This window comes from Lithobates pipiens, unplaced genomic scaffold (assembly GCF_037356315.1).
Source record: "Lithobates pipiens isolate NorthernLeopardFrog02 unplaced genomic scaffold, aLitPip1_a1.2 Scaffold_8, whole genome shotgun sequence".
In the NCBI taxonomy this organism is placed as follows: Eukaryota; Metazoa; Chordata; class Amphibia; order Anura; family Ranidae; genus Lithobates; species Lithobates pipiens.
Window position 1 is genome coordinate 343,548,635 of NW_027507903.1, and position 16,886 is coordinate 343,565,520.

At 42.7% G+C, this 16,886-nt stretch overlaps 1 protein-coding gene across 3 annotated transcripts in view; it reads left to right on the forward strand.

Annotated features, from left to right (window-relative positions):
* Nucleotides 1-16,886, forward strand: part of SEPTIN8 (septin 8) — a 201,171-nt gene that overhangs the window by 59,217 nt on the left and 125,068 nt on the right. For all 3 annotated transcript variants that reach the window (XM_077473227.1, XM_077473226.1, XM_077473228.1), the window contains exon 2: nucleotides 12,338-12,452. In XM_077473227.1, coding sequence (XP_077329353.1) covers nucleotides 12,338-12,452 — 115 coding nt within the window. The remainder of the gene's footprint in view (nucleotides 1-12,337; nucleotides 12,453-16,886) is intronic.

Here is a 16,886-nt window from a genome sequence, read left to right on the forward strand (position 1 = left end):
TCAAAATAATGTAATAATCATTAGTGGGTTCAAATAAACATTTATTTTATTTGGGAAAAATTGAAAATAATAGAAAACTTCTTGGTCAAAAGAATTTTCAGACAATGTAAGTGGGTTTTATTCAGAAATGACATCCATTTTAAAAACAAGTGAAAATTTTCATTCAACATTCATTCAGTGAATGTACAAATTGATTTTTGCGCACGTGATTTTGCTGAGATTTGCGTTTGTTTTTTTTTTGTTTTTTGTTTTTTGCCCAATTTGTTGGGCAGATTAAAAAACACAAATTGCTGCAAAAGCGCGTTACATGTTCTGCAGCTTCTTCATTGAAGAATATTGAACCAAAAAAGCACAGTTTTGCATTGAAAAAAGTCCGTGACCCTTTCCAAATACACAGCGGTTGAAAAAAAAACATAGATGTGAACGTCCCATAGGAAACCATGTAAATGAACTGTAGTGCGGTTCTGCAAAAAAGCACATGTAAACCAGGTCTAAGACGTTTAGTAACATAATGGGGTTAAAAAAAATTATAGTATTGTGTACTATGGATAATTCCTGCAGAGTTGAACAACTCTTATATTCAAATATGTTAATTGGTGAAAACTCCTACAGGAAATTGTTTGCGTTGGTGACCGAAAAGGCTAGTTGCATAGCTATTCAGAAACTCCTAGAAAAAAACAAAACCTTGCATGTTCAAAAACTTGTGCTCCTCATACTGTCCACATATGGTAATAAGTTATGCTGAGTTGAATTTTTTTTTGTTAGATTTTTTTTTATTTTTTTATTCTTTTTTGAGTACAGATGGCCTGCCTTTTTTATTTATTTATTTATTTTTTTTCTCCTTCCTCTCCTCTCCTTGTGCACTGCAGATCTGCACTTACAGACAATGTCACAGATGCACAGTGATCTTGATGTGGAAATGAGTCATGCATGTGCTAAAATGTTAGAGGTGTGACATGACATGCACTCATCAGAAATGGGTTTCCTAATAGAGGGTTGTTGGAGGAACATGCATATAAATGATCACTAAATACATAATGGATATTGATTTTGTATTAAAGTGTTGCAATATAAATAAAGAGCGTTCAAGAAAATAGAAAACTGGAACTCCTAATTGGGAAATGAGGATGGAGGCATAACTAAATATTTAAAACCTGGAATGGATCAGTTTTCAAAGTCCAGCTCCTATACACCACCACACATTTATCTTTCCTTTTTTATTTTACAATATTTTTATTTGATTGAAAACGAAATACAGGCAGTTGACTAACCACAGTACTGATATTATATTGTACAGAAACGTGGCATAGTAATCCATTACATTAGAATGATATCAAAGATATACAATGTGTAAGATCTGACAGCTGAGTGAAAAATAAAAAATAAATCTGAAATGCTGTAAATCTTAACCGCCAGGAATTTGTAAGCCTGTGTGTGTGTGTGTGTGTGTGTGTGTGTGTGTGTATGTATGTATGTATGTATGTATGTATGTGTATATATATATATATATATATATATAATGTATGTATTTATTTTCTCTGTTAAATATTTTTTTTATATTCATTTGGGCATCTTGTCAGTTTCACTGACGTTTTCTCATTAAAGGAAATCCAGTAAGAACTATTTTCACTGTGACTACAATTCTTTTTTTTTTTTTTTTTTTTTTAGTAATGATCATGAAATGAAACCAATATGACGCTCAAAAAAGAAATGTAGACGTTGCTGTGGTCACTACTATATAGTGTACAGCACAGCTGCTTACAATGTGCGGTGGTCAGGAGTATGTAGGAGAGCATCAGAATTTGAAGTGTATCTATACTCTAAACGTTTTATTTTTTTGGATAGAATGAGGAAAGGTCAGTACCCCTGTCAGGTTCTGCTGCGATCCAAGTCTGTATTCAAGGATTCCCCTTACTTTCTGTTCTGGGACAACCTTTTATGAGACAGAAACTAAAGGAAAATCTGCAGCAGGGGAATGGACAACAATAAATACTGACGGAGGTTCTAGCAAAAAAAAAAAAATACATTTATTTCTGTCTGAGCTCTGAGAGATTTGTCATCACTTCCTATTCGAAGGACAATTTTTATTTTTTTATACCTATCAGGAAGGGAAGAAATCTTTGTAATTGGGCCTCCAACTTCAATAAAACCTGAGAAGCGTTTTAATCCTTTGCTATTTATCCAAAAAAACGTTTTGGCTATAATGGACATATCAAGTGGCAAAACTAGGTGGCTGAGGTGTGTCCAAACCAGGCAGTGGGGTCCAAAACATTGTTACGTCTCTTGTAAAGGTACATGGATACAGGCAAGGGATATTCATTTTTATCTTTATCATCAAGAACCACTATTTTTGGTAATGAGGTTCAAATGTTGCTTACAATCATCTACTCGTGTACTAAATAATGAATACGTGTTTTGAGTGAGAAAGATGGGTACCTCTCTTTACGTGATGCGGCCAGCAGACATTATGTAGGATGTTTTAAAGAATCCATTAGGACGGGGAATATATACCACTACTTGTAATAGAAAAAAATAGTCCTATCTAATTTACACACCCATTTCCTTTTAAATATACCTATACCGTGACCTAAAGAAGACGCAATTGGCCTAATGTGATGAGCGAACAGACATTATCCGTATACTGTGAGTACAAGCACATACTAGGGTTATACTTTTGAGGAGAGTGCAGGAAACCGTGCCATGCAAAATTCCCATGAACTATAAATAAAACTGGAAATACTGGAAACTGTGTGAATCACCCCGATGGCGATTTATTACTTTGCTCCTACAACTGAAAACAAAAAGAATAATTGTAGATATTTCTCATAGGGTCCGACAGGCCTGGCAGCAACTTGTTTGTATATGGCCTTTTATTGACATGATTCAGTTATTTCTACAGAAGAGTACACAAGGCAATAAACCCATTTTTATTAGTTTACAGCTTCTATGTTATTTTTTGGTGTCCCTGTTGAAGATTTCCCCTTACTTCCTCTTTTAGGAAAGAAAGTAAAGGGAAATTTCCCCAACAAAAACATCAATAAAAAGTTGTCTGGTGTTCTAGTCTTTTACCACTTTATTTTTATTTTTTTTCCAAAACATACACATATGTTGTGATGCAGAAACATGTAATACAGAATATGATGTTGAACATGACATCTTAATTGCATTTTTAAAATATTGGTGTGATTCGTGGAGAGATTTATAGGGTGAGGGTTGGCTCAAGTACGTCAGGGACTACTTAGCATCTAGGAGTCTCAAGTTTTAAGAAAGAGGCATTGGGGGGGAGGTAGCGGGTTTCTGTATGATGGTGAGTATTACTGGGTTCCTCAAGTGGGAAAGGGGGTCCGGGGTAGGTGATGTGTTAAGGGGGGAGAGGGCAGGAAAAAGGATTAAGTTGTGGGAGGAATAGGAACGAGGAGGCTAGTGGGTGTAGCAGCGGTTATAGGGGGTGTGCCAATGAAACGGAGGGGGTGGGTGTCCATCTCTCTTTCCCTCCGTTTGGGGTAGTAGGTAGGTTGTTGGCTCTTTGGAATTCTGAATGGTAGTGTGGAAAAGCCCTGGGAGTAAGTGTATTTGACATTTATTTCCAGTTATGAGGTTAATCCTGGGGCGCACTGGAATGAGTTGGGGCCGCTTGGCTGTCCGCAGTGATAAGGTCTCGGTATTCTGCTGTTGTTTGGAAGTTGGTCCAACAGGCCCATTTAGTTGAGAATTTGGAAGGTGGGTCATGTGCGATGCTGATGAGGCTTTCCATTTAAGCTGCTTTGATTTTGGTTAACCATTCTTCAATGGGGTTTGTAATAGAACCCCAGTGGCCTGGGATGCATTGTTTTGCGGTGTTTAGCATGTGCATTGCTAGGGACTTAAAGTAGTTCCTGTGTGATAGTGTGAAATGGTGTAGGAGAAATTGTGCTGGGGAAAAATCTAGTTGGTATGTGGTTATTTTCGTGATTACCACTTGAGGATTTTGAGAGTAGGAGGTACCCCCCAAAAACTCTTTGGAGGAGAAGCTTGTTTGCCTGTACTTCTCCTGTGGGTCATAGGAGTGATGTTCTTTTGCACTCTTGTGACCTATTTTCAGCAGACAGCAGGCTGAAGCCCGCTGTCAGCTGATGTCACAGAGCTAAGGAAAGATTGCAACCATATGGTCGGGATCCACCCACATGCCTGGATCGGCACCTGGCTTGGCCTTTCAGCGAGCCACTGAGAGCCTAAGCTGACTGCTCCCACCCCCTCCACAGCCCAGTGAGTGAGGAGTGGCAGAGCAGAGTGCCAGTGACTGACCTTCACCAGCTATCTGCTCACGGAGCTGTGAGAACAGAGCGATCGATGGTGTTTGATTGCTTGGTTCTCAGTGTTAGAACCGGCCAGGGTGCAGATGAATTTTTACCATCTTCCCCTTCTGTGTGCCCTTGGTTGTTATTTTCTAAGCAGATTTAACAAAATTTTTTTTTTTTTTTAATAAATTTATTTTTCACATGCTTTTCATTTAACATTATGTTTTTGGCTTCAGATTGCAAAGAGATGCATGGATTATTTTTGCATACTGAGTAAGGAAGTTCATAGATTATGTGAATTGCTTGACTCCCCCATCAACAAATTTTGATGGGGGGGGTGATCTTTCCCGCGGTGCTATTGTGTTCTCGTGATGCAGGAAGCTTTTTCTTCCAGGTGAACACAGGATTACTTCTATAGTGCTGGCAATAATCGCATGCATGAAATGCTGGTTGTATCCAAATCCATTGATTAAACGACTTTGGTACAATCAGCTTGCTCAGGCATGAGTCGAATCTCAGCTGGTTCCTCCTAAACTGGCTGAGATTCGAACCATCTATGGCCAGCCTTATAAAGGTTATGCTGAAACAATAGAACCAAAGCTAAAATGTAAGAATTGTTTGGCTAATAAGGTATACTATAGGTATGGGCGCTAAAGTTGTTTAAAAAAAAAAATCTGCTTTAAACATTCAATTTTGTTTCTAAGAAAAATAATACAGTTACTTTTAGAATGTGAAAATTTTACTGACTCCTTCCTCTCAAAGTGACAAAACGCTCATATTTCCCTGATCTGGAAGAATCTATTTTGGAGCTGCTTGGATGGGTGCTGGGCCAGTCTATTCACACACGTCCTGGGCCTGCTGTGATTTGCTTTTCACTTGTGTGCACACTTTATGGATAAATCATGGCATATTGTGCTATTTTCAGATCAAAGAATAGGAACATGAAACTGCAGTACAGTTTGCGTTCTAGTGCTTGATGTAAATTAATGAATATTGTTTGGAAGAGAAAAATTGATGGGTGACTTTTTGACCCACGCTGTGTATGTATGTGTTGGGAAAGGAATTTGGCTTATTAACAAGTAGCACTGTGTTTGTGTACATGTAGAGTAAAAGTAATGTTTTCTCATGACTGGGCTGTATGTGGTCCACAAAGTCAGAATCAAATCCGTTTTTCTTGATTAGCACTATGTCTGGGATGCAGCATATCAAAATAAAATGGGTGCCGACTCTTTGGGATAATCTGCCATGGCCCCTCTGCTCATCCCAGTAATAGGGCCTGAAGCAGATGGCACAGGTATTGCCACTCAGGAGGCTGCATGCACACACCTCTATAAAAGGACACTAAATTATAGAGGTTTGTGTTTATATATATATATATATATATATATATATATATATATATATATATATATATATATTATATATATTTCACTGTACTAATGACAGACTGGGAAGGGGTTAACATTTAGGGGGATCAAGGGGTTAAATGTGTGCTGCTTTTACTAAAAGATCTCTAAGTTTCTCATCCCTAATTTGCAGGGATGAAAAACTGACCGATCGTTCCCGCTGTACAGAGCCCTGTGTTTGTCACTACATGACTCTGGGCTGTGATTGTACATAGCTGATCAGCATGTCCCAATGAATCATTGGCGGAACTTGCTGACAGGCTCCCGTTGTGTACACTAATGCATGTGCACACTCTAATCCCGGAAGCATGCAGCGATGTATGCTTTGCCTGTGCGGGCCACCTGTCCAAAGTGCATTGCGAGCAGGCGTAAGTTGTTGGTCTGTGGTCAAAATAAACACAAAAATCAGCACAAGGTACACAACTTACTATTTAATCCCTATTTCTCCAGTCATCTTCCAGGACGGCACACCTGAGATGACTGGTCCACCTGACAGGAAACACAATCAACAACAAATTTAAAAGTCCCCACCCCTCCCTCAGACCCTCAGTTCTTGATTGTGTTTCCCACAGGATGGCAGCGAAACCAAGTTTCTTTCTAAAGTTTTTTCTTTGGGGTCTGGGACCCCGTGTTTTTTTCGTGAGGTTCCTTTCCTGGGACTTAAACAGACAGGGTCTGTGGTGCTCCCTTGTATACCCCCAGGAGAAATCTTGGGGGGTATTCCTCACTCAAGGTCTCCTTAGGGAGCCTTGTATGAGCCTCGTGGGACAGGGGAGTTGTCCCAGTAGGCTATTCCCCTGTTGTCTTGGCTTACCTGCACTTTCGTTGGTGGAGTGGTGAGGTGATGCCTTTTCCCTATGCGGAACGCGGTTGGCGTGCGTTCCAACGCCACAGCGCATGTCCGGAAGTCCAGGGGCGTCACTTCCGGGTATCGAGTTCCGGAGTGGGACGGCTGGACGCACCGGCGTGCGTTCCACCCTCAGTGCGCAGGACCGGAAGAGGCCGTACGTCATTTCCGGGCGGCGGACCTCCTTAAGATGGCGCCGATCGGCGCGTTTTTCAAATAGAACGGGGGTGATGTGATACACCCTGTCTCCTCGCACGGCAAGACGTTTTCCCGGCACTTGGAAAAAAGAGACAACAAGGGGACGCTCGAGACCTGATCCAGCGATCCTGCAGGGCAGCAAATCGCCATGGAAGAAGGTCCGTCTGAGCAGACAGTCGTTGAGGTCGCCACTGGGGGTGAGTGATCCAACTTTATTTAGGGGCAGGGTTCTCTGGGAAGAGCTCCTGTGCCCCTTTTAGGACTTGTGTAGCTAAATTGTCTATTTTTTGACTATTCCCAGGGACCGAAAGCTCTGCCCAGGGGTCAGCTGCTAGGTCTAAGGGGAAGGTTACTTCAAAGTCCAGACGTTGTGTTTATTGTAACTCTAAGTTAGCACCAGACCACTCCAAACCTTTCTGCGATCGTTGTATCATCAAACTCGCAGGCAAGGAGACCGCTCAGGTCGTGAAAGAATGTAGGGCCTTACAAGCAGAAATGTTGGCTACCCTTCAATCTTTTCAATCCACCCTTGTGAAGGGTTTGGAGGAAGTACCATCAGAGAGAGAGACTTCTCAGTTACGGGAAAACTTTTCCACATCTTATGCGGAAAGTTCCCAGGGCCAAGTTTCCCTATTATCGGAGGTGGAGGAAGGCCAGGTCCCAGATTGTAGTTCTGGAGAGGAAGATTCAGACCAAGATAGCCAGGGGGAGGCTAAGCTTGGGGGTTTTTTGTTCTCGAGTGAGGACATGGAAGGTTTATTAAAAGCCATTTACACCTCAGAAGATATTCAGGTTCCCTCTGCTCAAGTCTCAGCTCAGGATAGAGTATATAGAGGTTTAGGAAGGTTACAGTCCAGAACCTTTCCCATCCACCAGTCTCTGAAGGAGATAATCCTCAGAGAATGGAAGGAACCTGAACGCAAGCTTCTCAAACTGAAAGCTTGGAAAAGGAGGTGTCCCTTTAAAGATGAGGAGGAGGAAAAAATTTTTAAAGCTCCTCGCTTGGATGCAGCCTTAGCGCAGGTATCTAAGAGGTCCGATTTATCCTTTGAAGATTCCGGAAATATCCAGGATCAGATGGATAGAAAGTCGGAAACTTTACTCAAAAGAGCCTGGGAGGCGAATGCGGCAGCAATGGCGCCTGCCCTAGCTTCCGCCTGTGTAGCCAGAAATGCTGATACCTGGCTTGGCAAATTAATGGATCATGTTTCCCGCTGTAGGGAGGCTAAAGAGATCGTAGACTCGCTGGAGGTAATCAGTCGAGCAGTAGCATATGTGGCAGATGCAGCAGTAGAGACTGTTAGGACCACAGCTAAAGCAGCAGCACTTTTGAACTCTGCCAGGAGAGCTCTATGGGTCAAGACCTGGGATGGGGATTTTACTTCCAAGTCTCGCCTATGCGGCATCCCCTTTGAGGGTTCCTTGCTGTTTGGTTCAGGCCTAGATCAGGTTTTGTCTCGATCTACGGAGAAAGGCAAGAAATTTCCTGTAAGGCCCAAGAAGGAAAGGGGTAAGAAATTTTTTCGAGGCCCCTATTCAAAGACCCATCATAAGGGGAAAGCTGAACAAAGGAGGAAATGGAACTTGGGAAAAGGAAAAGAAAAAAGTGCAATTCTTTTCTCCAGCTCCGGAGCCTCTCAGAAAGAAGGCAAATGACGCCACCGTAAAGGTAGGCGCAAGACTCAGCGATTTCCTTCCACAGTGGGAAAGGATTACGCAGAGTCCGTACATTTTAAACCTTTTAGAAGTGGGGTACAGACTGGAATTTCAGACTCATCCCCCACAGGAATTTCTGGTTACTTTTCCTCCCAGGGACCCAACCAAGGCAGAAGGGTTACTGAAAAATCTAAAGGAGCTAGCAGAGCAAAGGGTTATTACTCCAGTACCAACCAATCAGCTTACCCAGGGTTTTTACTCACACGTATTTGTGGTTCCAAAACCCTCAGGGAAATTTCGGTTGATAATAAATTTGAGAAGACTCAACCGTTACCTGCTTCACAAAAGATTCAGGATGGAGAGTATATACTCAGTAAGAAAGCATCTGCAGAGAGGAGTCTTTATGGTCACCCTGGACCTAAAAGACGCTTATCTACACGTACCCATTGCTCCCGAACACCAGAAGTACCTACGCTTCGCAGTTTGCTTACAGCAGAGGATACAACACTGGCAGTTCAGGGCTCTTCCCTTTGGGCTGGCGGCAAGTCCAAGGATATTTACAAAGGTGTTAGCCGAAGTAGTAGCATACCTACACCTGCAGGGGATAGGGTTAATACCCTATCTGGACGACTTGCTGATCTACAGTGTGGACCAGAGGCAAGCAGTAATAGACAGAGACATCGTGTTAGAAACTCTGGAGACTTTGGGCTGGATGGTCAGTCGGGAGAAGTCCTCACTGACTCCATCTCAGTCCAAACTATACCTAGGTTACCTGATAGACTCGCAGGCACAGAAGGTATTCTTACCAACAGAGAAGGTAACGAAGGTCCAGAATGCGGTTGTCACCCTTCTCGAAAGAGGAGAAGCCTCTCTGAGATGTATAATGAGACTGCTGGGTCTCATGACGGCCTGCATTCCGGCAGTAACTTGGGCACAACTCCATTCTCGGGAGCTTCAGGCTTTTCTACTTGCCTCATGGGGAGGAAAAAGAGAAACATTAGAGAACAGAGTAGCCATCACAGAGGAGGTATCTCGTTCTCTGCGGTGGTGGCTCGACCCACAGAATTTGTTGAATGGTCGCCCCTGGTCTCAGGTAAACCCTTTGGTCTTAACCACGGACGCCAGCGCTTGGGGTTGGGGGGCTCATCTGGGAGACCAATATACCCAGGGGTCCTGGAACCACAGCCAAGCCAGGGAGTCTTCCAACTTCAGGGAGCTTCTGGCAGTAGGCAAAGCCCTAGACTATTTCCGAGAGGAACTGCAGGACAAGGAGGTTCAGGTCCTCTCGGACAACCTGGTTACGGTGGCATACCTAAACCACCAAGGGGGGACAAGGTCAGACAAGCTAAGACGGTTAGCACAACAGATCCTTGTGAAAGCAGAAAAGAGGGTACTTTCACTGTCAGCGATTCATATAAAGGGCTCACTCAATCTGCAAGCAGATTTTCTAAGCAGACAGCCCATCCTTCAAGGGGAATGGGGATTGAACAAAGAGATCTTCTTCCTGGTGTGCAGAAATTTTGGCAAACCAGAAATAGATTTGTTCGCTTCCCGGGAGAATACGAAGGTTCTCAGGTTTTTCTCCCTTTACAAGGATCAAGAAGCAGAAGGGATAGACGCTCTTGTACAAGTGTGGGATTTCAGGCTGGCTTATGCCTTTCCCCCATTGGTTCTCCTTCCCAGAGTCCTACAGAAATTAACCTACTCAGAGTCAGACCTGATACTGATAGCACCCTGGTGGCCCAAGAGAGTTTGGTTTCCCACCATTCAGAGTCTCGCGATAGCTCCCCCACTGCGTCTGCCGGTGCAACGAGACCTACTCAGTCAGGGTCCAATCCTTCACCCCGACCCGGGTCGTCTCTCTCTGACAGCATGGCTATTGAGAGGGAAATACTCCGAGACAGGGGCTGTTCGGAAAAAGTGATAGATACTCTTCTCCTCAGTAGGAAAGGCGTCACATGAAAAAATTTATGCAAAGGTCTGGAAAGTCTTCTCCCACTGGCTACAGTCTAAGGAGGGGGCTCTCCAGATGATACCTACCATCCTAGACTTCCTTCAGGAGGGGGTGGACCAGGGTTTGGCAGTTAGCACCCTAAAGGTCCAGGTGGCAGCCCTGTCCGTGTTTTTTGATAGGAAGCTAGGACAGGTGCCGCTAATAAAAAGATTTTTGTCAGCCAGGGAAAGGGTAGTTCCAGTTAGGTCGGTCAGTTGCCCTCCATGGGATCTGTCCCTGGTTTTAGATGCCCTAACAAGGGGGCCTTTTGAGCCGGTGGCTCAAATTTCGGTTAAACTCTTGTCATTTAAGTTGGCCTTCCTCCTGGCTATCACTACGGCCAGGAGGGTGAGTGATATACAGGCTCTGTCGATTAAAGAGCCGTTTTTGCGCATCCTAGAGGATAGGGTAATCCTCACTCAGGATCCTCTTTATTTGCCAAAGGTGGCTTCATTATTTCACAGAACACAGGAGATTATTCTCCCGTCTTTTTGCCAGAACCCTAAGAATAAGGAAGAGGAAAGATTTCATTTCTTAGATGTCAGGCGTTGTCTCCTAGTCTATTTAGAAAGGGTGAAAGACTTTAGGAGATCCAGTCATTTATTGGTCACTTTTTCAGGGAAGAAAAAGGGTCTTCAAGCATCTAAGTCTACGATAGCTAGATGGGTTAGACAAACCATATCCATCGCTTATAGACAGGCAGGTAAACCAGTACCAACCCGCCTTAAGGCGCATTCAGCCAGATCCCTAGCGACCTCCTGGGCAGAGAGGGCAGGCGCCTCAATCGACCAGATCTGCAAAGCAGCAACATGGACGAGCCATAGAACATTTCTGAGGCACTACAGAGTGGAGCTGTTGTCCCCTCAGGATTTGGCATTTGGCAGGAAGGTCCTACAAGCGGTTGTCCCGCCCTAAAGGTAGGCCTGAACTTCTTGCTTATCCTCTCAGGTGTGCCGTCCTGGAAGATGACTGGAGAAAATGACCAGTTACACTTACCGGTAACGTCTTTTCTAGGAAATCTTCCAGGACGGCAGGCCTACTCCCTACCCTTGTTTTATTGGTGTGATGTATTAATTCTTCACAGAATGTTCCCTCTGACACTGGTGTGGGATTTTCTTTACCATAACTGAGGGTCTGAGGGAGGGGTGGGGACTTTTAAATTTGTTGTTGATTGTGTTTCCTGTCAGGTGGACCAGTCATCTCAGGTGTGCCGTCCTGGAAGATTTCCTAGAAAAGACGTTACCGGTAAGTGTAACTGGTCATTTTTCCTTGACATTTTCCGCTGTCCATTTATGAATGAAATGTGATCTGTGAATGTAGGACTGTTCAATCATCTGCCCGTCTCCAATTCATAGAAGCTATAGTACCATAGTATGTATAGTGGGTTTTCAAAGTGTACAGGAATTTTGCTTTTCACAACCGGATAAGTGAGGTGAATATCTACATGTAAATCAGCCGCCTTGTGTCATGCAAAGCTTTTCTGGTATTTTTCCCTCTAGTTATCTTCAAGAGTGGGAGATCCATCAATGAGGGTCCCAAAGTTTTCCGTGCTCGCCTACCTTTCAAAGTCTTTCTACCTAGGTGTTTGCCCTAGAATATCACAAAGTAATGAAGAGTTTAAAGACGTTCTGTGTGCCCTTAGTCTACATTGTACATCCTTATAAACTACATTTTTTAAGTTGTAGGAGTTTGTGATGGTATTAATAACAACATTTTGACTTCTCAACTTTGCGGCTTTCAGGTTGAGAGTCCTGAACTGATTATTTATTTTTTTTCATATAGATCCTTGTTCCTTGATTATCAGTATGTCTGGGATAGCAAAACAAATTGGGGGCTCGTTTCTTAGGACATATCCATCAGTGCCCCCCTTGCATATCTCAGTAGCATAGTCTGTTTAACCATGTGAGAACCAGCACAAGTCTTAATTCTCCTCCTTTTTTTTTTTTTTTTTTTTTTACAGAATGACGAAAAACGGAGCCTTGCACTGGGAGGCCATGTGGGTTTCGACAGTCTTCCGGATCAGCTTGTTAGTAAATCTGTCACCCAAGGCTTCTGCTTCAATATCCTCTGCGTGGGTAAGCTGCCTGTAGACTTCTAATCGTATATTTATCAAGCTGTGAATAAAGGCTATCTAGTAAGAGTGTTACTGTTTTTAAGGTAGTAGTAATTTATGACTGCAATCGTTCGTTCTATTTGAGAACTGTCATTACAGATCCACACTGTTGTAAATAGTGCATTGTTTACAGCTGACCTGTCTACATTAGAATAGTGTGAAGAAAATTAGTCAACTTTGTATCTGATTCAATGCCTTAGTAGGTAGCCAAAAATTATTATTACTTTTGTAATGCACTCAGATCCCTTTCACACTGAGGCTTTTTCAGGCATTTTAGCCTTAAAAATAGTGCCTGAAAAGTGCCTCTCAAGCCTCCCCAGTGTGAAAGCCAGAGCGCTTTCACACGGGGCAGTGTGCGCGTGTGTGTGTGCGTGCGTGTGCGCGTGACTCGCTTGACATCTCCACCATTCATTTTCCCAGTAAATAAGACATTCTCTGATTGGATGAGGTGAAGATTGTGACATCAGCCAACCCCCCTGTTCTTTCAGAGAACTCCTTGAAAAGGGAGTGTTGAAGGTAATGAGCTAGCACGGACTATTATAGTGATTTTCAGCATCCCCAGAGGCCCTCAAGATGTCAAGATATTTTATTTCTTTTAAAGCAAAAGATTACATTTTTAATTATTTTTTGCTTTAAAAGGTGAAGGAGAGGTTTGGGGTCTTTTTGACTTCTATTACAAGGGACGTTTATCTTTCTTTTAATAGGAATAAAAGTACGGCAGTTTGTCCACTTTTTTTTTTTTTATTATTATAGTGTAAAAAATAAAATAATAAAAAAATGTTTTAAAGCGCCCCCATCCCACCGACCATGCTTTCGCACAAATGCGAACGTAGAAGTAGGTCACTTGCACATGTGTAAACAATGTTTGCACCACACGTGTGCTATCGCTGATGTCCCACCATGGGCAGTGATTCTTGCATTGGACCTCCTCTTAATCTAAAGTGCTAACACTTGTAAAGGCTTTTAAAGCGGTGCCTATGTATAGTAAAATTGACCTAGTTTGTCGCCTTTACACAGGCATGGGCAATTTATATAATGTTTGGGTGGTTCTGAGTAATTTTCTTCCAAATAAAACTGTTTACATGTGACAAAGTGCCAGAAAAGGCCTGGCCTTCAAGTAGATACTTGCATCGAGCCGAGCTGGACCATTGCAAGTATGGAAAAGGGAATTCTGGAAGTTCTGGAGACTAATGTCATGGTAAAATGCAGTGTTGAAATGCAGCCATGTGCATGGTGTACCATAAAGTTATTCACTAGTTGTTTGCCTGTGGAGGGAGAATCTGCTTTACTGAACATTGACTTTCTGTTTAAATATATCACGGGCCATCCAGAATATAGGTCTGTTTCCTACTGAATTGGACAGCACAGTGGTGTAGTGGTTAGCACTTTCTCCTAGCAGTAAGAAGGGTCGCTGGTTTGAATCCCAACCACGGTACTATCTGCCTGGAGTTTGCATGTTCTCCCTGTGCCTGTGTGGGTTTCCTCCGGGTACTCCGGTTTTATCCCACACTCCAAAGACATGCAGGTAGGTTAATTGTCTCCTGTCCAAATTGGCCCTGGTGTATGTAGGTATAAATAGAGTTAGGGACCTTAGATTGTAAGCTCCTTGAGGATAGGGACTGCCGTGAATGTACAATGTATATCTAAAGTGCTGCATAAATTGACGGTGCTATATAAGTACCTGAAATAATAAGAATACTGAATCCTTTAAATTTTTGCCATTTGAATAGTAGACACAGAACAATACTACATTGCTGATAATACTGCGAAGTAAGATCCCCTTTCTCTCCCTCATGGCTCCAGCTTACCTTCTAAAAACCTCCCTGTTTTTGACTCCTCCAGCATAATGCCCAGCATTCCAGGAGGGCAGTAGACTGTGCAGCCTTTCAAGTGCCGGGTCTCTTCTGCACAGATGTTACTTCTCTATTACTCTTCTTGCACAAGTTCATGACATAGTTTTAGGGTTTCATTATTGCAGAAGGAGTACACACTTAATATTTACATTTGTGAAGGTTTAACGTGTGCATATGGAAAATTTTTACTATAGAGGATTTCATTGTGACCATAAATATAGCAATTTATCCTTGCCAGCCACAACCCTGTCCATCCATGAGTGGCATATTAAGGGTGGGGGTGTACACTTAGATTTCAAACTGAGCTATGGGCAATGTCTAGAAGACCCCAGATCCTTCCTCTGCCCTTAAAAGCATTTGATCGCACCAAGATTGGTGTGTTGGAATGCTTTTGATTTTTGAAAATGGCTCTATTTACATCTGGGCAAACCAGAAGTGATGCCAGGTTATCGCTTTCGGGTTGCCATAGCCCAGAGCTGAACAAAGCTGATCCAGAGATATCCCTTTTTAGTTGGCCGCTAGGATTGCTTTTACATAAAAATAAAATAAAAAAAAACAGCATCTGGATGATACCTGCAGCTTCAGGCATCATTCTGGTGTAACCACTTTAAGTCCAGTAATGTACCAAGTACTTGTCTGGTCGGCAAGTGGTTAAACTGGAACTTCAGGTTAATATTCAATAGACATAATTTAATCCAGTTATTTATTCCCTTTTATGTATTCATTTAAATATTGTACAACCATATCTCCAGCAAAAGTTTGTTTTCTGGATAGAGTTGGGGAAGAGTAGATCAGATATTAGTTTTTACTGTTCTTTGTGACCCCATTGGGATGTTTTCCCAAATTCCTATTTAGGTGACAATATTGCCGCTCTCGCTGAGCCCACTTTTATTTTATTTTGTCCAATCGCAGCCCAAGAAAACAGAACTTTAAGACTTTTTTTTTTAATATCTAGCACTCCCTTTTTTGATTGGTGCACCAATACAAATGTTTCAAGGAAAAAGGTGTTGAATAGTGTTGAACTTTGCTTGAAATAGATTTTTACAGCCATTGGTAAAATTTAAAGCAATACTGAACCCAAAACCAAAAATGTCGTCATATATTGCACCTTCTTAATCCTTCAATATAGTGGCTGAATTTTTATTTATTTATTTATTCCTTCACCTGGTGATCTGGCACCATATGATAGACCACAGGGGGCACAGCAGACAGCTGCATTGTTACTCTGGGGGGGAGGGAAGTGTTAGTTTATCTAAATCTGATAATAGATCTAACAAATTGAGGCCAAATGCCAGTTCATACCGCACTGATTCAAGCAGTTACAGCAACAGTGCTTTTTTATTTGTGATAAAGGTTTTACATGAATAAATAAAAGCTGACCATTATAAGCACACGTGCCAGTGATACATTTTTGTCTCACTAGTCTCTGCTACATTTCCTGGCTAGATCACAAGGAGAGAGCCTAAAAAAGAAAACAAATGCAATTATCAGAATTTGTAGAGTGCAGTATAATGTTTGATTTTGGGTTTAATACCACTTTAGGACAGAAAATTGATAAATGAATATGCCTGGAATTCTACATTGATTCATGGTGAAGAGCAGGGTGCTGCTTCAAAATGCATGCCATTCTTCTGAGGTTTTCTCAAAGTGCTTTTTTATGTGGACCCTGGCATGTGATGATTAGAGGGCATCCTGGTGTTTAGAGTATTCTTTATCAGTAGAGTCATTAGTGCTGAATGCACAGTTGATAATTATCTTGAATATATTCAGCCAAATGCGGATGACGACTCCTGACAGGAGCAAGTGTTGATTGCTGCAGTACACCCAGGTGAGCCCGTTTTCAGGACTAGGGTAAGGGTGCTGATTCTGAGTTCAGGAAGCATCATGCAGGTTTTCATTGTTCAGGCCGGGTTCACACTTGTATGACAAACACTCCGACATTGGGAGCTCATGTCACATGATGGGGAGAATCAATGTTTCCCTATGAGAGCCGTCTTAACTGGTCTGACTTTGAAAATGCTTCCTGCACTACTTTGGTCCGACTTTGATCCTACTTCAGCCCATTGAATATCACTGACATGGATAAAAGTCAGATCGCAGTCTTAATTGATCCGACTTTGGCATGCGTCTTGTGTTCTAATCTTATAGGGGAACTCCACACCAAATTTAATAAAACAAAGTCAGGGGTTCCCTCTCCAAGAGCATACCAGACCCTTTGGCCTGGCATGGACTTTAAGGGAACCCCCATGCCGAACAAATAGCGTAGGGTCACCTCCCCCCAAAATCCATACCAAACCCTCATCTGAGTACACAGCCCAGCAGGTCAGGAAAGGGGATGGAGACAAGCAGCTCCCCCCCCCTTCTGAACCATAACGGGCTGCATGCCCTCAACATGGGGCGTGAGTGCTTTAGGGCACCCAAAGCACCTTGTCCCTATATTGATAAGGGACAATGGCCTCTTCCTGACAACCCTGGCCATTGGTTGTTGGGGTCTGTGGGCAAGGGGCTTATCGGAATCTGGAAGCCCTCTCTAACAAGTGGGG